Source organism: Amphiura filiformis, chromosome 4 (assembly GCF_039555335.1).
Source record: "Amphiura filiformis chromosome 4, Afil_fr2py, whole genome shotgun sequence".
Lineage (NCBI taxonomy): Eukaryota > Metazoa > Echinodermata > Ophiuroidea > Amphilepidida > Amphiuridae > Amphiura > Amphiura filiformis.
The window spans coordinates 35,856,128-35,879,884 of NC_092631.1; the positions used below are offsets into that span (position 1 = coordinate 35,856,128).

The 23,757-nt window shown below is 37.8% G+C and overlaps 1 protein-coding gene and 1 non-coding gene across 2 annotated transcripts; both read right to left on the bottom strand.

The window, feature by feature from the left end:
* Positions 1 to 1,172: 1,172 nt before the first annotated feature.
* LOC140150172 (E3 ubiquitin-protein ligase rnf213-alpha-like) lies at positions 1,173 to 23,723 on the bottom strand. Its single transcript, XM_072172176.1, has 25 exons — positions 23,631 to 23,723; positions 22,716 to 22,891; positions 22,001 to 22,129; positions 21,236 to 21,395; positions 20,987 to 21,004; positions 19,974 to 20,050; positions 19,496 to 19,628; positions 18,761 to 18,954; positions 17,695 to 17,886; positions 16,939 to 17,059; positions 15,446 to 15,658; positions 13,401 to 13,537; positions 12,657 to 12,880; positions 11,625 to 11,918; positions 10,774 to 10,902; positions 10,054 to 10,206; positions 9,195 to 9,336; positions 8,565 to 8,896; positions 7,740 to 7,915; positions 7,167 to 7,376; positions 5,650 to 5,849; positions 4,677 to 4,785; positions 3,354 to 3,454; positions 2,626 to 2,811; positions 1,173 to 1,446 (listed from the first exon to the last, which is right to left on the bottom strand). The coding sequence occupies exons 1-25, from the start codon at positions 23,721 to 23,723 to the stop codon at positions 1,173 to 1,175; spliced, it is 4,173 nt and encodes a 1,390-aa protein (XP_072028277.1).
* On the bottom strand, positions 3,824 to 3,895 carry Trnav-aac (transfer RNA valine (anticodon AAC)). Its single transcript has one exon. It is a non-coding gene; the product is annotated as a tRNA-Val (tRNA).
* Positions 23,724 to 23,757: the final 34 nt, after the last annotated feature.

A 23,757-nucleotide genomic window follows, 5' to 3' on the forward strand; every position in this document is an offset into this window, starting at 1 on the left:
TAGGCATTGTTAACATGGTGCCTTCAGGGAAAAAAGTTTTTTTTACTAAGACCTATCTTTTGAGATGGTTTGTGTGTTTTGACAAGTGACATAAGATGCAAACTAGTCTTTTAAATTCTAGCTGTTTTTGATTATAGCCTTTGAATGCAGGCATGAACCAGTCCTTTGGGTTGCTTATATATTTTATTAGTTTGTCAATTTCTAGGTATACCTTTTTGAAGGGCAATAATGTTGGCATACTCTGGCATAATAAATGTAAATCGCCACCCCTTTTCCTCCAATTCAATGTTAATGACAACAGAGATATAGGCACTAAGACAGAATTAAGAAGACTAGTTTGCATCTGATGTCACTACCAGTCAAACTCCTCATGACCCTTGATTAGTAAGTAGTGCGTAAAAGGTCAAAAAGCAACTTTTCTAGGCATTGTTAACATGGTGCCTTCAGGGAAAAAAGTTTCTTTTACTAAGATCTAACTTTTGAGATGGTTTTAATGTTTTGACATATGACATAAGATGCAAACTAGTCTTTTAAATTATGTTTTTGATTGTAGCCTTTGAGTTCAGGCATGAACCAGTCCTTTGGGTTATTAATATATTTTATGGGTTTGTCAGTTTTCATGTATACCTTGCTTGCAGCAGTAACTGTAATAGGACTGATCTAATAACAGGAGTACGGTCTATGCAGTCTCCTTTGAATACTACTACATACTGAGGGTTTGTCAGTTTTCATATATACCTTGCTTGCAGCAGTAACTGTAATAGGACTGATCTTATAACAGGAGTACGGTCTATGCAGTCTCCTTTGAATGCTACTACATACTGAGGGTTTGTCAGTTTTCATGTATACCTTGCTTGCAGTAGTAACTGTAATAGGACTGATCTAATAACAGGAGTACGGTCTATGCAGTCTCCTTTGAATACTACTACATACTGAGGGTTTGTCAGTTTTCATGTATACCTTGCTTGCAGCAGTAACTGTAATAGGACTGATCTTATAACAGGAGTACGGTCTATACAGTCTCCTTTGAATGCTACTACATACTGAGGGTTTGTCAGTTTTCATGTATACCTTGCTTGCAGCAGTAACTGTAATAGGACTGATCTTATAACAGGAGTACGGTCTATGCAGTCTCCTTTGAATGCTACTACATACTGAGGGTTTGTCAGTTTTCATGTATACCTTGCTTGCAGCAGTAACTGTAATAGGACTGATCTAATAACAGGAGTACGGTCTATACAGTCTCCTTTGAATGCTGTCAACATCTTAGTCTGCATAGCACCAGTCTCCATGTCCGACTCTGTCTTCCTTGTCACATATGAAAGCAGCTTGGTAATGACTTCATGGCTTGGTGCTGTGCCATCAGCAAAGCAGAGCTGGGAGACTACATCCATGAAGAAGGCATTGCAGCGTTGTCGGAAGGAATGGAACTTGTCTAGTGCAGCTCTGTAAAGGTTTGAGAGGAGAATTGAAAGACAAATTATTGTTGGCGGTGACAATAATTTCAATACAAAATGTAATAGTTTTCAGACTCCACAATACATATGGGTAAAAGAAGTTGCATAAATGAATTTTTTTTTATCATTAAGATCAATACAGATGACTTAATGTGGCCCACAGCACTCTGTAGCGATTGCCTATACCGATTTGGAGTCACCTCAGCCTGGTATCATAATTCAACAGGATTACGACTTCTGTACCACCGATCAGGTGCATGTGTGCGAAGAATCACAATTTTGTACCATTGTTCGAATTGGTCGAGTTGACTTTTTACAATTAGCCCCACCCTGCTGTACCATACATTTGGTTTTCCCAGAAAAGATGAGAAAAGACGTTTTTATCTATCTCGTCTGCTTTTTTACGTCATTGCATAACTCATTATGAGAATCACGTTTTGTCCAGCTCATTATTACCTATTCAAGATTATCTTTTTTCTGCAAGTCAATCTTCGTAGTGACATCATGCTGTCCTCAGTTTTGCTACTGGAGTGCCGCCTCTCATAATTTAGTACTCTCAAATTGAATGCAAAAGAATCATATATTTCCTCTTGCCGTCTGCCTCATAAGAATGAGTCTATTATCATCTCTTAAGCAAACATGTTTGTTAGCATGATAATTGTCACAAATACTGGTTCATTTTGACTCGGTTTAGACATCTCATATTGCAAGGCTATAGACAAATCCAATTTCACGCATTGCTACACCTCAATAGCAGCCATAACTGGGTCCCCGCTGAGTAAATCTCACCAAAAATGTGAAGTGATGCGTCCTTGGAGGGAATTTTAAACTGCATTCCATCACCCGTGTTACACGTAGACAAAAGAATGATGAAAGTTTACAGCATAATACAATATAACATCATTTTTTAAGCGGGTTTTAATCCACCCGATTGGGCAGTCACAACTCCAGTTAGGTGCGCCAGGGACCCAGTAATGGCCGACCTAATCCTGACCATGACTTGGCTCGTTAGATTTGTCTATATGATTTCCATTAATCATGGCCTTCATGGGCAGCTTGAAGTCTTAAGGACCATATAGCATAGGTCTAGGGTCCATCACTGATTTGAAACAGGGAATAGCTGCCACATGTAAGCCTTATAATGAGTTATATGTACATCATGACCTACTTGTTTTCTTTGGTCACAAGTGGTTTGTAGTCTTTTGGCACAGCAGTTCTGCATGTTGGACATTCATGTTTGTTTAAATCACGGAATAGCTGCCGGATGCAATTCTTACAGCACACATGATGACATGGTAACTCAACAGGTTCTTGTATGGTCATCAAACATATTGGACAGTCTTCAAAGCCATACCTTTAAAGGAAACAATACATATTGTAAAAGTAGAATTCTTTGTGCAAAATTAATTTTTGTGCTTTTGGCATATCAATCAAGCAAGTGAAACAGTTCAAAATTGGCAGGAGTGAAAATATTAATGCACAAAAAAATAAACAATAGATTACAAACATACAAGGCCTACATTTCATTTCAATATAATGAGTTGTGAGGGTAATAGAATTATGATTCCAGTACATACATGAACTCTGAACATTTACGAATAAAAACAAACTATAGTAGGAATTCCAACTGAATGAACACAGCTTTCAACAGTTGTACCCAATCCAACCATGATCCTATATCGCATATTTCGCTACAACGCGAACGCATGATCTTGGATACAAATCTAACCAATCACGAGTGCGTTGGCATAGTTGGATTCACTTCCACGTTACTCACACACAGTTGCACATGCTGGCGTACATCACACAGTGTACGCAAAAACGTCGTCAAGCTATTGAAAGCTGCGTTCATTCAATTGGAATTCCCAAGGAGTGTATGGAGTTCATGTAACTTACTTGAAATGCAGCTTGCTTGCACTTTTGTTCAACAGAATGAGGATTTTCTCTAGATGATCAAGACCATCTTTGTTCTTCATACTAGAGACATTACGCATGCCCTGTAAAAAGAAACACAGTGGTTGTATTTTTTAGTTATGTATGTTACACCTAAATGCAATATTTTTGCTTGGTCTTTGGGTAATAGCCTTAGAAATATTCCCTATGCATGTTCTCTATGCACACATAATAACATAATTATCATACAAACAAAGAAAGAGGCTTACACATCATACACTGGAACATGGAAACATTCAAACATTACTAGTGCACAAGATCAAGTTCATGATGCTTAATGGTTATTCGTAATATATCAATATACAGGGGAAAGAAGAATTACGCATCGCACACTAGCACATTTAAACATGAAATTACAAATGGAAACACAACATGCATAGGCAGATATACCCGAGTAAAAACTCTGGATATACTGCCTGTGCGGGGACTTGAACCCCAGACCTCTCGCTTGTTGGGCGAGTGCTGTACCACTGAGCTACACAGACGGTCCCTGATAAACAGGACTCAAGTCTGGTACTTATGGATATGAGCAATCAAGGGTGAACAGTACAAAAAATACATTACATACCAGTGTACGAGATCAATTAATGATGCTTACTCGCCAGCAAGAGGTCTGGGGTTCAAGCACAGGCAGGTAGTTTTTACTCTGATATATCTGCCTATGCATGTTATGTTTTCCATTTGTAAATTCATCTTTAAATGTTCTAGTGTGCGATGCTTAATTCTTCTTTCCCCTGTATAATTAACATACTTTATTTATTTCCACATGCAAAGTACTGTAAAAAACACAACAAATGAATAATACAAATGTTGAAGAAACATAGTGGAGGAGAACTGAGAAATTAGCCAGAGGCCTGTCAAGTCCCAGACTCCATATTTTTGTAATCTGAAATAAGAGTCTTTATAAGAACTTTTAAAATCTTGGAAGTTACATTGATGAAAGATTTGATGGATTAAGATGGGAAATGAAACTCAGCACCTACCCATCATATAGTCTGTATATCTACCTCGAGTCACCGGCACTAGCTTTAAAGTTCAGTATGTGCTGCGTTGGCTTAGCATCTTTTCTTGCATGTATATGCGGCACATTAATAGCGCCTGTAAAAGTATGTACACGCACCAAGTAACGCTAAGCTAATGAAGAATACACTGAACTTCAAAGCTATTGCCGGTGACTCGAGGTAGATATATAGAATATAGCACATACCAACTGAACTTGTACCCTTCAAAAAATTTCGACTTGCTGAAACATATATTTGCACCTACCCTCCACAGCATTGTGCCCTGCTGTGCAATCTTTTCATCTACATCTGCATTTGCTGGACACACATTCTCTATGAACAGCCGTTGTACTGACATCTTGTCCCACATTTGCCTGATGGGAAAACAACATGAAATAAAAGGCATTCAAGCTTATTTCAGTCAAGACTCAATTTGTGAGCAGGTGTGTTATAGTGCTATTAGTCAGTAACATCGAAGCAGCCGTTTAACATACTCATCTATGAAGAGTATAAGGACCCGGTGCTTAATCTCGCCGATTACCTCTGCGTCGTCTCGCAGCATTTCGATGGCTCTACTGCGCCTTGCAGTTTCAAGCCGCACCTTGCGCCGATGAATTAATATAGTGTAGCCATATACCTGGTTGCGAATTCGCGAGCAGTTATGGGCATCGAGTTCGCAACATCTTGCCATCTTCTTGCTCTGCGGTTTGCCATTCATTACTCAAAACCTTCATATTAATGTTTATTGTAGTACGTACTTGAGTTTACTCACCGTGAGCAATTTGCGGATCAGTCGATATAATCCGGCAAAGAATCAACGCACTCAAGGACACTAATTTGTAAGGGTATTGTTGTCAAGTGTTATAAGCTGGTTGCGAGAAATGTAGGAGTTGGGCCGATCAAGCCGATGAACGGGTGACTGAACGTGGCTTTTCATCGAGCAGACACACATTTTGTTAGTGCATATCGCAACAGTATTTTATTTCTCAGCATAGGCGCATCGGCTTGGGTCTGCGTCTTGGGTTGCGGGCACGCCGCAGACTTTATCGGCGAGATTAAGCACCCAGACCTAACCCCAATGTCCAAGCTGCTTTTAGTCTAAGAGGAAGGAAGGAAGGAAGGAAGGAAGGAAGGAAAGAAGGAAGGAAGGAAGGAAGGAAGGAAGGAGATGAAGAGAAAATGTGTATGCTTGCATGACCTGTTGGGTGATGGGATGTGATATTTAATAGAAGACTTACTTGGCATTTTCTGCAATCTTCTTTGTCGCAGGACCATACTCTGCACTACCTACGAGTATAGTCTGTATAACAGTCTCAATCACTGGCCTTGCTGCTTGTACCTTTCTCAACCAGATATGCTGAGACCGTTCTTCTTTGCATTCAGCGTTAGTAGGTTGGATGCTGTCAATGATGACATGGACTGCTTTGGCATCAAGAGTCTAAAAAGAATAAAAAGAAGAAATTGTAATTGTTTTCTAAGTGTCATTACATGTTTTTTCTTTCCTACAAATTATGATAGACACATCCCAGAGGATGATTTAAACATTTCCAAATACCCACTGTGAAAACTAAATATCCAGCTCAATGTGAGAAAATAGGCTTGGGGTCACCTGCAAATGTTTGTGTGGTCAAAAGTTCAGTATTAAAAGGGCATTTCGTGATCCACAGCCTCATCCCCCCCACTTTTCTCAAAAAAAGTTGAGATTTTGATATCACTGGAAACCTCTGGCTACATAATGTTTATGTACAAAATATTTCTTGCAGATTAATTCGTTTAGCAAAGATATCGTGAAATGTGAATTTCGTTCTGGTGCACCAGAACGAAATTACAACGCATTATCTATGGAGCATAATTATGCATAACTCGCGAACGCAAAATCGGAATCAACTGAAATTTTGGGAATGGTTTTTTTTCGTGGATATCTAATGAAAAATGACATAAATAGAGGATGCTAGGATCACGAAATACTCCTTTAAGTATTATCCTAAAATCTGGTCCATATGTTTATCTGTTGTAGAGATCCCTTTTGTTGTACCATCTGTTGACTGTGTATCTCTCTGTGGTAGTTTTGAAATAATAAGGCAAAAAAAAAAAGAAAGATTTGTCTCAGAAACATTTGGTCAGAAAGCTATGTGCTATGCAGTTTTTATTATTTTTATTTGGGAAAAGAAGCTATGTACTACGCAAGATTTCACTTTTAACTGCGTTTTAGCCCAACTTTTTCCCCCCAAAATTGCAGATTTCTTTTTTCATTTAATTTTTTGACAAAAAACAAAAGGTGATAGGGTTATTGTACGCTTACATTAAATCCAATTTCACATACCTATGCATGCGGGTCTCGAGATTAATGTGTAAGCTACAGTAGCAGTGAAGCCGTGTATAGTGACATTATTTTTGGCACCACCATCTTGTGCTAAACTCATCTTTTGGGCACATCCCTTCCTCCCAGAATTTCCACAAGGGAGCCTTATTTTCAATATTTTGAAATATGCGGGGTATATAACAGAAATAAACTAGAATTACACGATTCGCAATTAAGGTGGCCCCACAGCAAAGGTTTGTAAATACAAGTTTGAAGTTGATAGGTTTTGTTTAAGCTGCACAGTGAATTAATGGTTTTGCTTCTTGATTTGATAATATTGGTAGGTTGTTTGAATCCACAAGTTCTGGATACACCTTCATCAATCTAGAGAAATGCATCAGATGCCCCACACCGGCTAGGTCACTATCTACTTCCAAACCAGTTTAGCCTTACCATCTCTCCATCTTGGTTTGATAATCTTGGTAGGTTGTTTGGAATCACAAGGTCTGGATACACCTCCATCAATCTAGAGAAATGCAGCAGACGTCCTTGAATCTTGGCATGCGCCACATGTAGCCCCACCAACGACTCGATTAAGGTTGACCCTTGATCTGATTCACGCATTATAACTTGGCTGGTCAATAGCAATGCTTGGCAAACACACTGCAGTAAAAATGAATAGAGATATTAGTGTCAAAAGCTTATAATGGTGTACTAAACTGGAAACATTTTTGTAGCGTCGTTCATTGAAAGATTTTGCATATTTTTAGTTCCCAATTCACAATGTTATACTGTTTATTCAGCGAAGGAGGTGCTTTATTTTGTGACATATCTCAATTAGTCAATCAGGACCCCACTTCCATATTTGTGCAGAAATCACAAAACTTTGATGAAAAGTTTAAGCTGCAACTCATTTCACAAAAATTGAAGAAAATTGATAAAAATGCATGCATATTTTATATAAAATACGTTCATGGATTGCAGAGCAATGTCATCAATCTCCAAATGACACATGTTTATACCAACCTCTCGTTCCACATCAGATTTAGTAGTGTACACCATGCAAACATAGTCCATCATGTAGGCTTCCATGAATTCTTGACTGGCTCCAGGCGGTATAATCTGGTTTAACAATCGTCCCCATGGAGACTCATGAATTTGACTGCAGAATATTTCATGGACGGTGGACTGTTCTGTGTTGGCTGCAATGTACATGAATTTTTCTCATATGTTATTATTTGACCTGTTTTTGCTTTTTATTGAGCACAGTAAATGAGGTAAAATTCTAAAAGTAGGCAAACTGCTTCAATTTCTAGTAGTTCTCACTTGATTTTTGGCTTTCATAATTTGTTTTGCCAGCACACCCAAGCTTCTCTTTCTGTATTAATTCTGTCATCTTATCTTTACATGCAATCCTCCTATTATCTTACAGCCTACTTAAAGTTGTTAAAAATTTGGCCATTGTTATCCAATTGGCTTCCTTTTCAAGGCAGTGATGTCAGTGGGTGATCAAGTGGGCACATTTTTAAATCAAAGATGCTGCATCTGTACAAGCACAAAGTACTAATGTCACTGCATAGAGGAAGCCAAATGGACTAAGAAAGATTCCAAAGCAATTAATTTGCTGTAGATCTGTGTAGCACAGTTAGATGAGCTTTATCTAGACTTGACCATCAATCTTGAGTGCCCAGAGGCAAATTTCACTGTACAGAAAGTTTGAAGAGTTGCAAGTCCTTTAAACCATTATAAGTCCTTTTTCATTTTATTACATATCAGTTTGCCCGAGCTTCACTTTCAGAAAAAAAATGTATGAGACAGTCAACTTTAAAAAAAATCCACAAAATTATTTACCTTTGAGTTCCCTAGCAGTTGTATGTGCCAAGTCCAGATGATTCTTCAGTAGCCAAGAGAAAGACAACCTAGCAGTGAAATGCCTCTCACCACTCCCTAACATCTTCACCAAAGCTTTCTCTCTCAAAACCTGATTCTTAGGTGAAAGGAAATCTGCATAGTGTAGTGGTGATAAGGTGGGATCACTCAATATGGCAAGCCATAGCTGGTGTTGCCAGTGTCCTTGTGGATACATGCTCAGTATACTCAGATTATCATTGTAGTCACAAAATGCCAATATTTCTGCTAGTAGGGGAGTTACTATAGAAACCAGATGCTGCCAGACAGATCGCCTACGTTAAGATATTTCAAGAACACAGCATATTAAAAATAAATTTTAACCTTTTTGTTGTGTCATGTTGAATGCTTATGGTGCGATGCCGTCTAAGGTAAGTTCACCGTAATGCACATCCCAGGAATGTGCAATGATGTGGATCTCGCTTTCTGGGTAGTCACCTAATATAACACTAGCACTGTTAACATTTGGCCATTATTTCTAATATTTGGGCTTCAACAGATCACTGTTATCATCACAAGTAGCTAGAGTAAAATCAAATTCTACAAAAAAAACCAATCATCTCTTTTACTGACCTGAATGTGCCACTCTCCTGCACCTTAGCTACTGCTATTGCTTCATTATGAAGCCATCCATCTCTGCTACCACTTCTCTCTTCCCACTCCCCAGTCAATGCTGTCACACGCTGCTTTATTGCTGACAGGAAGTTGAGTGGGCCTGTAATTGACAGAATATAGAAAGTTATATTCTGATAGCTATATTTTTTATAATAATATTCAGTTGTTGGTTGATAGATTCAGGCTCAATCATGATCCGATGAATGATGTCTAGTCCACAATATATGTCTTTTAATAAACTCTAAATAAAAGTGTCAGTTGTCTTTTTCATTATAGACATTCTGACTGTATTCCAATGATGAACCTGGATAACAGCTTATGCTGTAAGCATAGATATTTTTGTGTGATGTTGAGTGGCTTAGATTGTGTGGACACTATAATCTGTATGCCTTCATTGAGTCAGTAATTTAGATATTGTTTTTTATTGTATACAGTGGTGTGTCCGGGGGTGCTTTGGGAGCTGAAGCCCCACACTTTGTTAAAAATCATGTTAAATCAACCATTTTTAGCGATTTTAGCCATTAAGCCTCCCGCATAACTCTGAAAGCCCCACACACACACATTTTAAGCTGTAAATTGCCTATGATAAAGGCTTGGAACTTTTTTTTTCTTTTTTTTAAATTTAAATTTTTTTAATTAAAAAAAAAAAGTGCAAAATAATAAGAAAAAAAGTCTAGAGTCGGGCCTATTTTTAGAGTCGGTCGGGTTACACCAATCAAACAATTTTGTTTAGGCCTTATAAATGACTAAAATTTTCAAAACAGGTTTTGTCTATTTGTGACAGATTCATGTTGTACAAAACTTTCATTTTACCTACCTTGGCCTACACCAGGCTGCAAATATTGCTGCAACAGTGTGATGCGCTCTGTGGTCCTGTGTCTTCTTTCCTCACTATCACCAATCCTTAGAGCTGCTGCATGTAGACTTTCTTGAAGTAGTTTGGTACAGTCAATAGGGGGCAAAGCAGCAACTGCAAGTTTGAAACAGTAATATTATGTGTTAATAGAGTAGACCCTCCATCCAAAATGATGGCTAGTCAAATGACTAGCTTTGACTGGTAATAGGACTTCATAGGAAGATGCATAGAATGTTATATGGTAATACAATATGTTGAATATTGTCCTACACATGAAAGATGATTTGCTGCCAAACGATGCATGAAAACCTTTTTTTTCCATTTTCTAAGTCTAAAATGAAAAATCATCAAATTTATAGCATAAGTTTTACAGAGGCATTTGGGCTTTCCCAGATGAAATCCATTAACCCACTATGAAAGACATGACCTTCATCTCCCACAGAGGGTGAGTAGAATTCAAATGGACTCACCCATTCAGGTAACCTCATTTGAAATTTACACTTCCTGTGTGGAAGATTAAGGTCATGTCTTCCATAGGGGTGTATTAGTTTCACCTGGAATAGCCTATTTAATTAGAAATGTTTGTTCATATTTCAATGGGTACAGTCTTAAGGTTTTTAAATTTAAACAATTAATTATACTTAATCAAATATGTTTCCCATTGACTTTTCTTTCTCTTACCTCTATTAGCTCTTTGAGCGGCATCTGGGGCTGATGACCTTTGAACTCTACTCTGTTCTCTTTCTTGGATGCAGGGCTCTACTTCCACAGCTCGCTGTACTGGAGGTGCAGCTGTATCCATTGTTTCTTCTAGTAAAACAAAGGTAATAAAATGAGTCAATCCATGAAAAAATTGTTTAAGTAAATCCATGAAACAATATATAATTAAAGACAGAGATAAAAAGAATTTATCGCGTCTGAAGTCATCTGTCAATCAAACTCGAGAACGGTTTGTTTACAAGTGTTGTGATGATGACTTGCTGAACCCGGCGGTATAACCGGGCGCCTTATTAATAATTTTGCACTTTCAAACATGCGAACCATCTCAAAAGTTAGGTCTTTATAGCAGGAAACTTTCTTTGGCGAAGGCACCATGTCAACAATGCCTAGAAAAGCTGCTTTTTGCCTTGTAAAAGTATGTATTTTTCGCCATTTGCTACTATTCTTTTTCTCCGATCAGCACCAGATAGATCGATCTTCCTTTTACGCCCTAATTTACATGTGTAAACCAATCAAAGATCGTAATTGACAGTGACATCATACGCGATAAATTCTTTTTATCTCTGTCTTTAATTATAGTCATGCACTTGCAGGCTGATGTTGGGTAGTAAGTCTTTGTAAAATTAGTAGAGATTTAAAACTGAATAATTAGCCAATTTTTGAATGGACATGAACTTTCAAACTGTGTTCACCCTAATGCACCCTTCATAATCCATTACAAAGTTATCTTATTACACATAACAACTATATTGTTCCAAAATACACAGGGCAACCTTGAGAGATATGTCAACTCTTCATATTGTAACAGATACCTTGTACATCAGCTACTGCCATATCCTCAGCATCCATTCCATTTTCTACCTCTACCTCCTCTCTCCTAACACCTTCCATTCCAATTTCCATGGTTTCCAAATTCTCCACCCTTGCATCCCTAACCTCTGTCTCCATCAGTGCATCTGCAGGCTCATAACCGGTTTGTATGTTCATAGCTGCCAAATCTTGTTGTAAGAGACTATGCACTCCTTGACCTCTTAGAGTACTTATTTCAGGACGGTTTGGTTGTGGAGGTCGAAGGTCATCAATGTGAGTAGAACGCGAGTTACCACCTAATGGAGAGGAAATATCATTTAGTGAAATATTGTACTATTATTAAAAGCTTCATTTAGATTCAAAATGCTGACACAAAAATGGCCTGATTTAAATTAATACAAAAAAAGAATAATCGTCTTCATGTCATTCCAGTAGTACAAAATATAATAGCAACCTCCCCTTTTCTACTGACAATGCAGCAGAATATTTTTCCATTTTTCCAAAGAAGTCCAAAGTATTTATGAGAATCATCCCTTGTTACCTAAATGGCATGCTGCATCTTCTAACCTTGCTGAAGGTATTCCAGATCAACAGCAATTGCTACCTACATTTTTTGCAAGATGGTGCTGCATGGCACATCACATAGATAAATAGATATGGGGTAATATGCGACTGTCCAGCATTTTCAGTGCGTAAGATATCGTGCAAGCAATGTTTCCTCAAAATAAGCTTTGCATTGATACATTACATGTCTCTGTAATCTGTTGCTGGCTTGCAAGGGAAATCCTAAATTTGTTTTCTATTTGTTTGTGACAGGTTCAATGAACCATATCTCAAAACAAGTTGTTCTGACAACATTACGGCCCATTCGTGGTGGACGGTCTGATATGCATTAATACTATATTCCTATGTAAAAATAAATCATGGTCAACACATTAGAAGAGTGGACCATCATCACATATGCACATTTTCAGACGTTGGTACTAGATGTCAGTACACAATTTCCTGAAGCACTGTCAAGACCATTGCCTTACCTTGGAATCCAGTGAATCCTTTGCCCATACGAGACAATTGAATCACAAACACAACATGTGCAGGATATAGCTGAATGCCTTTCTGTGAAGCTTCTTGTTTGGCTTGAGTTCTCCCATCCTGTATGCAGTATGAGGCACATGCTATCAGCTGGTTGTTCTGATGACCATCTTCACATTGTACAAGCAGTAGGCCCTCTCTTTCTTGTCTGCTACCAAAGAAGTCTCTGTAAAAGTAAAATTGTATGTCTTCTCATGACATTGTGCATCAACATAGATAGTAGATCTGTGGTTCCCAACCATGTGTCACTATCCCATTATTTCAAGCTCACAACTGCATTTGAGTTCGCAATCAAGCTCAGGATCACAAATGCATTTGGTCATGGCATGGATGATCAGACTTTCAATTAAAGGGGTCACATTCAAAAATCGTTTTGATATCAATACTCATTGCACACTTGAGATGAGTCATTGTTGAAATGTAAGCAAATTGAAAGTGCTGATATCAATAAAAAGATTTCACAAATTTGTCTTGGATCACTGAAATTCCAGTGTAGTAATTGGATTCCTTGCCCCTATAATATACATAACTTTTGTTACCACTGTGTTATTAGTTTTTGAGAAAAATGCAAAAATAAACACAAATTTATCGAGGGGTGTAGTACCCCCTTAATATGACATAATTAATTCAAGCAACTCAACCAACTTAAATATCAACTTTTTAAAAGGTAAAACAGAAAAACTGACCTTATTTCAGCGGAGAATTGTTGCTCAGTCTGGAATTTCTGTAGGAATAGTCCTTGTACACACTGTGGTGATAGGTCTAGCTCACCAGCAAGAGCCATCCGGTCTTCTTTTACTAGCAGTCTGGAATGTGTGGTCACCTGCACACAAACAAATTAATGTCCAAATTTACAATCTGTGATCTTGAAATCTGCAAATACTTCACTAACTACTAATAGTAATTAATATAAATTTATATACAAGACTTAAAAGTTTGGCTGATTCCTTTTTCATTCTAGAGGAAGGTGTGAGCGTATCCAAGGTTTGTTGAAATATAAACAAACAATAGAACAAAACAGGTATTATGGGTATAATTGCTGACAACTTTTTCAAAGTTAATACCTTATCACAACAGTGGCATAGCCAAGGGGGGGGGGGGTAGCTGTTCCTTTGAGAGATATTACCCCCCTGTGAGATGCTGGCCACCCTGATATTTTCAAATTTTAATTTTTCGTGCACAAGATTATGATAATGGGGCCAATATGTCAGGAAAATATAATGGGGCACAAAGTCACCTTCTTAGGAAAAACTCTCAATGCGTATATTCTCCATGCGCCTGTCATTCACTTAACCTTGTCGGATCTGATGCGGCAGCCATTTGCCCAGAAGCTGTAACTTTATTTGGTATTATACAGACCGTCTACAACACATGTTTCAGTAGTCCAAAATGGTGGGAACATATCGGATGTTCTCTTCATGGGCTGTCTGGCACACAAAGGACAGATGGCATAGATAGTGTACGTCCATTTGCAGCTCATTTACCGGGCATCAAAGCAACCCTTAGGAAGCTTTGATGTTGAATTTAACAGCAAAAGCAAAACATGACATCAATAGCATATGTTTCATCGTTCAAATGTATTGTTATATCTGCCATTTGGCTAAAGATCTTGACCGCTATTGAGCAAAGGAATCAAATAATCCAGCCAAGAAGTGCTATAATTGATGTTGAGGTATCAAACCTAGCAATTAAGTCTGCTTCATGACATGAAGGAATTGCGTAACAATTTCAAAGCAATTGTAGATGAATCTAAACAAGTTGCCAATGCTATGGGTATAGAGGCCGTCAGCCTTTCGCCATCTTGTGGGTACAAATGATCTGTGTGTTCATGCGTCGGACACAACGCGCAGGGCGCAGCTTGCCACGCAGCTGTTATCGCGCCTCAACGCGGTGATTTTGCTGCTCACGCATGGAGATCGAACGACCATCACAGCGTGTACCCACAAGATGGCGGCATATGACGTCACGCTTACGGCCTCTATTGTCTCAGCATTTGCAGAGAAAAGGAAAGGAAAGCAACGCATGTTCCATGATGAAGCTCCCGACGAATGAATGCTGGAAGGGGAAATTGGAGAAACTACAGAGGAAACAGAATTCAAACATTTGGTATATTACAAGATCCTAGACTCTGTAATTGCTGGACTTACTACTCACTACAATGCAGCTGATAATATCAACAATCGATTCAGCTTCTTGTGCCAGTATCAAGACATGTCTAATGAGGATATCATAAGTGCTTGCAAGACATTTGCAGTCTCAATCATTTGCAATCTCAATCCATTAAAACTGCTAAACAAAATAGAGGTTGTGTATATGACGTATCATACCATAGATATGGCGGACTTCTCAAATGCATTCAACAAAAGCATTATTGCAATCTACCGTGACAGTTCGTCGCACACAAGTAACAAATGCACAACGATCAAATAGGTTGATGCCCTTTGAATGGACTAAACTGTTCCATGATTACGGTGAAGCACACCAGTTCAAATCCTTTGTTTGTAGCCAATACATAAAAGCATGCAGGCATGTTTCAAGTTAGTTATGCTACTGTAACATATAAATTCAGCTTTAAAGAAAGGACATGAAAGAAAGTTGTATAGGCAGCAAGAAACAAAAAAGATAAAGATGAGAAAAAAAACATGCAAACAAGACAAAAGGGAAAATGAAATGAATAAGAAAATAATAAAGAATTAAACCTAAGAAAATAAGAACCCAAATCAAGACTTACTTGATGAATTATTTCCCTGTGGTGTCCATCACCCCCTGGTGTTCCACTCTTTAGCTGTTGTTTGAGGTAGCTAGCTAGACTGCTATGTTGCTGTACCTCCATATACTGTCTGTGTAATTCATCAGCTTCCTGTCTCAGTTTGGAATTGGTGAGACGACACACTGCTTCTGGTGTGGCACACTGCAGTAGTAAGTTCTTTACATGGTCACACACCTAGGAATAGAACATAATCAAACAAGAGAATTTGAATTTACGGAGGGAAAATGTGTCATCTTTGTTTTGGCTATGTCATAGGCAAATTTTCTAAACTAAACAACATATTCTGAGGTAAACTTTTTCTCCAAAGAAAAAGCCGAATCGACCCCAAAATTAACCTCTACAATCTCTTATAATATGCATTAATTTTGAATACATATAAGCATTTAAAGTGTTGAAATTGATAAATATTTCAGACATGATGCTCCCAAGGTAAGTTGTTAAACCTACATCTTCAGCTACAAAAAGTACTTTTCCAGTTGCCATCCATACACCCCAATGGAAGACATGACCTTAATCTTCCACACAGGGAGTGTGAATTTCAAATGGGGTTAGCTTCTTCTTCTTCTTCTTCTTTTTGTACAGTTCAACACCCCTGGTGGGGAAGACGAACCGGGTTGTGGTGTGCGCATAAATGTTGAGCTACTGGTAATTAATGACTTGCGTCTTGAATTGTTTAGGGTTTTCTATGTTAACTATCTCCTCTGGTAAACTGTTCCACTCCTTCACAGTTCTAGGCAGAAAAGAATGCTTGTAACAGTCTTTGGTTGTCTGTACTTCAATAAAAGCTTTGCTGTGTGAGCGACGCGTTGTACGTGTGACCGGGCGTAGCAGTGTTCGGATAGGGATGGACAGGTAACCCTGGTATGCTTTCTGGAAAGTTGACAGTCTTGCTATCTTGCGCCTTTGCTGTAGTGACGACCAGTTTGAGTTCTTTAACATTTCAGTTACGCTAGCTCTCTTGTCATAGTTGTTCTTGACGAAACGTATGGCCCTTCTCTGTACTGCTTCTAGTTGGTAGATTTTTTCAGCAGTATAAGGGTCCCATACTGATGAGCTGTACTCCAGGGATGGTCTAACTAGAGACTGGTAAGCTAGTTGTTTGATGTCCTCTGTACATGAGCGTAAATTTCTTTTGACAAAACCCAGAGCCCTATTTCCCTTTGCTGCAATGTTATTGATGTGTTTGTTCCATTTTAAGTCGTTGGCGATCTCGACGCCAAGGTATGTGTGAGAATTTGTTTCCTGGAGGATAGTATTTGCAAGTGAGTAGGTGACTCCATTTCCAGTCTACACCCATGTGATGGGAGATTAAGGTCATGTGTTTCATTATAGGGAGAGTAAAGATCTCAACTGGAATAGCCCAATACATCTTCATATTAACAGAGTTGAAATGATGGATCATCTACAAATACAACTATATAGGCTACTATTTATCAATACAGAGACCATCTTACCATATTTTTCCACTCATCATTTCCCTCAGCTTGTCCCATCTCACAGCATATTTGATATACCAGTGAAGCAAGTGTGTCATCATGGTATCCAACAAAGGCATCAGATATGGCAAACTTGTAGCTGTAGAAGAAAAAAGACATTTCATATTTTTTTGTAGAGTGAATCATGTTTAAATCATGTTTAGATTTTCGCATCAAAATAGGTCAATGACCATGTTTTGGTGCATACATAGATGAAACATAACTAGCATTATTCAAGGTCATTTTCATCTAATTTAGAGCATGTATAAAATGTTTACCCTTTAGAGATCAACGGTTGGCCTTTGACATTTTTGGTAATATCTCAAGAACGGTACATCTTAGATAGGTAAAACTATATATTTTCTGAATCCTTATGACCAGAGAAATACATTAGTGTTGTTTTTGACACAATTTGATTAAGTTTGAAATTTGACCCCATGTAAAGTTCAATGACCTTTCCCCCATCGATGGGACAATATTTTGTTTTGGGAACAACAAAATTTGTGTACTAGGGACTTTTAAGGATTACGAAGAAATAGGATAGAAAAATAAATCACCTGGGTGCATGCAAAGCCACCTGGGGACTAAACTAAGTCTGCACATGGCATGCATGCAAAGTTTGACATTTTAATGCGGGTATCCAAATATCGCAAGTGAAGTACCTATGTGGGATATAGGGAAAAATTCCATCAAAACTTGTCTTCTTAATTTGCCTTAAGCTCATCCCAAACTTACTTCGTGTCCCTTTTATATTGTGGTAGATCTATGGTAGCAAAATTCTTCACCCATTGTTCAAGTTGTGTTACTATTTCTCTCTGGTCCATAGTCAGCATGGTAGAGGTTGCCAGGAAGTGTTTCTCAAGACGATTGATGAGAGGAGTTGGGAAGCGTTCATACACAACATCTTTGTCAGCTATCACTATGAGTCTGAAACAAAACCATAAGGTGAAAAAGGTATTTAGCAAAGGATGATCGTGAGTACCCCCGTTTAGTGCGGGAGGCCCTCCAGATCAAGAAGAAAATGCCAGAACTAAATCGTGATCAAGGACTGGAATTGCCAACTCTCTACAACGCCCTCATTCGACCAAAAGTCGCCAATGATCAACAAAAGGGCAAGTCCATCACAACATCCTAGGACTTCTTCTGATGAAGATGTGTGTCACACATCGAAAATTCAGGGTTAGATGGATTTTTGTGCTGAATGTCAGTTTAAACTTTTAGAAAAAAAGGTATTGGTTAAAAAGATGGGGGCTATCAGCCACTATCTGTACTTTGATCAGCACCACAAGTTGAGGCTTTGTTGATATCAACCTTCCTTAATACTCTGCATGCTGGCCATATGCTTCAACATAAAAAGCCTAAGTTTTGAGATAATTTCTCAAAATATCAAGAGCTATCTCAGGAAACACTGAGCCAATACTGGGCTTATTTGTACTCATTTTAATGTATTTTTTGTGCTGATTCCAAATATGGTCACATAGTCGTATATTTATGATATTGCAGCAATAAAATTGATGGATAAATGGCTTCAAGTATGTTTTTGCTTCATTCTCTACACACAAAGTTAACACATAGGAAAATTATTGCACAAAAAGAAATTAACATATCAGGTGTAGTAACAAAAGCCACCTATTTGGTGCTGATCAGACAATATTTGGAGCTAGACCAAAACTCCTGTCCTAATATTGTATCTTGCCAGCTGCTGTCAGATTTTAAAGCTATCCCTTCTTTTCTTGTTTTGTGTGGATAATTCCACTACTGATTCGGATGTATATTTCTATGCATGGTACACTAAGCTTACCTGAAATCATTATGCACCCTGCATTTCACTCTGTGAGTCCCCAATCCCAAATCAACATATCTCTGTCCACCAAACGTCACATAATACTGGTTCAGGGCATCATATAAACTCTCATACAGGTTCTCAAGATTGAGAAGGACCACAGTGCGACCTGTCTCCATGCAGACTTTGATCTTGTTGATGTTACGACACACCTGAAAAATTGAAATACAATAATGGATTAGGTGTATCCTTGGTGTAAGATATCAATGACTTGGACTAGTGTGAAGACTCCATTGAGGAATTTTAAAGCGGCTTAGGGAATAAAGCTGTATAATCCTTCAATAGAAGATTTAATGCGCTAGGCTAATCCCATGATCCTCTTGTATACTTGTACCAACCCAACATAATTATAACATATACAAGTAAATTTCATCAAATGTGATAAATTGTTCAATGTATAGTGGCACTTGCTACATACACAGGTTTTGACTTATAAAACTGTAACCCACACAAGATAAATAACAGTTAGCTATGTCCTCCAAAGACAAGTGCTGGACTTTTGTATCAAATGGAATTGAAAAGTTGTCAAGGTTTGGTGAGCAGATGTGGCTTCGGGAGGCATGTGTAAGACTTTAGAATGACTGCTCTCATCCCAGTAGATGAGGATTAGGATTAGGTTTTAGGGTTCAGATGACAGATTAGGGTTAGTTAGGATTATGTTTATGGTGGCTTCTCATCAATTAGAATTCTTACTTGAGTGTATTCCTGATCATAGGGGAAACTGCTGCCAAATATAATGATAGCATCCTGTTGACTCAGTAGTTGTTGACGTAGGATTGGAAGAGCAGCGTAGTTCTCTGTCAACACCAACAGGTACCGACTCTCACTGAAATAAGAAAACAACATATGTCCAGTAAAAATTCATTGCATAGCCATATTTGTCAAAATCATCTTGTATTTTTATGTTATGATAACATTCTCTCCTGGAAAAAAGGGACTATTCGTGAAGTCTGCTGACTCTCTATATAGTAGGACTGGAACAGCAAAGTAACTTGAAACAACATCTTACTTTGGATATTGGTTATACTTTGGTAGCAGCAAGTATTGGCTGTCTAATATTGCATTTCTACTATGTTAGCAGACTGATAAGAAATCCCAATGCAAGGCCATGATCTGCTTTGTTACTGATTTACAATTTCTTTGTTAATTTTTCCAGGACTTGTTTACTTACCCTTCTCCTGTTGCGTGACCTTGAAGACTAGCTTGCAGGAGACCTGCTGGACTACAGTCTGGGTCATCAGGGGTGGCCTGAAATATCAATGAGAAAACAATGTAATAATCTAATAATAACCTGATATTGTTGCTTTTGAGTAGCAGTTAGATTTTATTTGAGAACTATTTTGATTGGTTATTAAGAGGGGTATATCAGGTATTGAGCCAATCAGAGACACCATTAGAATACCCAATAGGGTAGATGCGGATTAAGCTTAAAATTGCTAATACATGTAGTTCTAAAAGCTCTATTTTGAACTATTTGAACTATTTGCTGTTGTATGTCTGTAGAATAAATACATTATTAGTTGGGCTGACTGACTATATCAAGCTTAATACTCTTTTCTCTCCAGGCAAACAGTCAACATAGATTTCTGCCATTTCCATAGCAGCCAAACTGATGCATTCCCTAGGTTATGGTCACCAATGAAATTGTCTTTAGTTTGTTTCTTTTTGTGCAAATTGTGCAGATGTGTGTGCCTTTATCAGTAACTGTTGTGTATGGATTTGCTTTCTAAAATATTTTCCTTTTCGTCAATGGGGTTATCGTAGACCCATTTTGATGCACTTTATTTTGCTATTAAGGAATCTGCCGGGGACCGTTATGTTGACTATGTCTTTGCCTTTTTTCTTCTTTTGTATGTTTGCTTGTCTGGATTATCAAGTAATCAAATCAAATACGATCAACTATTTTGTTTGGTTAAAAAGAGAGGTATATCATGTATTGAGCCAATCAGAGACACTGTAAAAATAGTCAGTAGGACTGAAGGGGATTAAGTTTAAAATTGCTGAGAGATCTGAAAGTTCACTTTAATTGGTTACTCAGATGATTATATCATGTAATTAACCAATCAGGGGAACTGAAAGAAAGGCAGCAATGCCCCTGAGGTTAATGCATTCTGATGTTTGATATAATTGTATTACAGAAATGAAATGAATATCAAATAAGTTTAGTTTTTACATTGAACTCACTTTATCATCAATGTCACTCTACCAAATCCACATAGAACACATAAGAAACATGCAAACATAATATAAAGAAAATCAAAACATAAGAAAAAACATACAAAGATAACAAAAACATTAAAATCATTAGATGAGTGCCTACATTTATTTATTTATTTGATATTTAAAACAATTATCAAAAACACATTTTAAGGTGTTGTCTGTAACATAAAGGTTTATCTGAAATATGCAAATTATGAATCACCCTACACCAACCTCAGCTAAGGCTGTCATCTGCATGTGTTCTTCAAAATCCCTCATCGGATCTTCAGCACCAAGCAACCCACCAAAGTTGCGCTTCACTGAATGCTCTATCTCCAGTTGAGTTGGACTTCTACCAGACTTACTAGAGAAACTGTATACCATTTTGATAAGGCTGGAATAATTTACAAAGAAAATGGAAGCAGATTGGTTAAGTTTGGAAAGTGACATTTTTGGTTCACATTTCAACAGCATTAATGCCAACAGTACACAGTAGCCATATGAGTATAAAGATGTTGGTTCAAATACTGCAAAGCTGTAACATCATTGCTTTGTGGACTTACGCAAGACCCATTTACATCTATTGTTTCTCTCTACTCGGGTGTAAATGGGTATCAGCATATAATAGGAAGGTATAACTGCTGCGTATTTGATGTCATAAATCATGCAACGGTCCAACCCTTATAACAGACTACTTTTACCAAAGAAAAGAGATGTGCAATTCAGCTCTGACATACTCTTCACCTTTAAACTGTTTGAAATTGAGCATATTACATATCAAACATTTCTGAAAAACACAATTACCATTGAACTTTGAACTTCATGCTTGTGATCTGCAGAAACATTTGCAAAATCATGCATATTTTACATTAAAGCCACATTTCGGTGACTTATTGAAGCCATATTTTGGTGACATATTATGCAAACTAATTTGCATAATTACTACAGAAATCTGAGTTATCACAATAAAAGTTCAATTTGATTGTTATATCTGCTTACCTGTAGTAGTCACGTAGACCAAAGAATTCTCTCTTCTGATTCTTGTACAATGAGAGGTACGCCTTTGCTAATGACGGGATCAATGGTTCTATCAAACCTAGCACATGAGGGTCTGTTGCACAAATACCCCTATCAAATTAAAGTACACAATATGAAATATAAGTATTTAATGTTTTATGAAGTCAAGACAAGCCTTTGTGACCGAATCAAACTGAAAGGAGAGATACAGACAGACATACAGAGAGGAGACAGACATGGAGGAGATAGACAGGGACAAAAACAAAATGAGGAGACATTGTAGAAGCTGCAAAAGAGGAACAGACACACACCCTGAGCGTGAGAAAGAGGGGGGTGAGGGGGTGTGTGTGTAACAAAACCCTATCCGCTTGACTCGATCAGGAGTGTTGGGCAGTTTTCTATCAAGATCAAGATCCCTGTGCACTTGTATGTGTGCGCTTTGTATCCATCTTGCTCAGGTGTACAATAATTATGTGAGGGTCGGTTATTGGTCAATTTTAAGTGTCTTGTTCCAGAAATAAAATTTAGAGACACGCTCTGTGTCATTGGACATTTCTATAAAAACAATCATCCAAAATTAAACAAAATATGAATATTGGAGAATTTTTCTTGCTTTTCCAAAACTGGAAAAAAGTGGGCGAGCTTTTTTAAAAGGGTCGGTTGGTTTACCACAAACATACAGATTTTTTTGTCTTACCTAGCTGTGTTTACAAGTTCTTCTTCATCAGGTTCCTCCCTGGACACCAGAATTCCTCTGTTCATCTTGGCGGGATCCAAGGCCCAGTTAGACAACCCTACAAAGCCAACTTTCTTGTGTGCTGCTGGGCTGTCTTCATCTTCTTCTGAGCCGGTTTCCAACAGTGGATGTAGGGTCTGTGATGGAATTAATGTATTGTGGTTTAAGCTTTAGAATGTGATGATCATACCAACAATTATATATGTAATCTAGTGCTTTAACATGTACACTTAGTATTTATGGCTAACTTAGGAAAAAAAAAGGGTTGTCTCAAAGCTCGCGCGCGCATTTGTAAAATCGCGAGATTTGAACAAACGAAATGCAGATTTTTGTTTTTTTCCGGAAAAATTTGGCCAAAATCAGGGTTTTTTCCTCAAAACACCATAAAAATACCAAGTCGGGAATAAAAAAAAAATTGCATTTGTTTTCAAACAACTTGTGAGCTTTGAGACAACCCCCCTTTTTTTTTTGCCTTAACAAAGTGTCAGTTCAAGAGATCAGTATGTTGCCTGTTTGAATCTAAGAGTACACCTTTTTCCCAAGGATAACAACATCCCAGTCACCAGGAATTGGCTATTCTGGTTGAAATCCATACACCTCCTATGGAAGATGTGACCTTAATCTCTCACACAAGGGGTGTAGATTTCAAAAGCAGTCACCCATTCAGGTAGCCCCATTGAAATCTACACTCCCTGTGTGGGATATTAAGGTTATGTCTTATACAGGGGAGTATGGATTTCAACTGGAATAGCCTAATGCTATGTAATATAATATATTAATCCAAACCTAGAATTTGTCATACATTTTATCACATTTTTCAAATCCTTAGTTCTGGTTTACATGTGCAATAGACAGCTGACAAAAAATCTAACACACCTTCTTGCCTTCATAAGTAAAATTGAAAACCTTGCAAAATTGACAATCTATGATACCATATGATGCTGTTCTGCTCTTACTTAAAAGAAACATTTTTGGTGAAACTTTGATAGTATGCATGGTTCAT

Bases quoted from the DNA above. Each gene is read 5' to 3' on its own strand.
- LOC140150172 (XM_072172176.1), bottom strand. From the start codon at position 23,723: ATGTTTCTTTTAAGTAAGAGCAGAACAGCATCATATGGTATCATAGAT. The intron at 21,396-22,000 runs GTAAGCAGATAT...AAATTATTCCAG, and splicing joins GGTCTACGTGACTACTACAG to CCTTATCAAAATGGTATACA. The intron at 5,850-7,166 runs GTAAGGCTAAAC...TATTCTTTTTAG, and splicing joins CAAACCAAGATGGAGAGATG to ACTCTTGATGCCAAAGCAGT.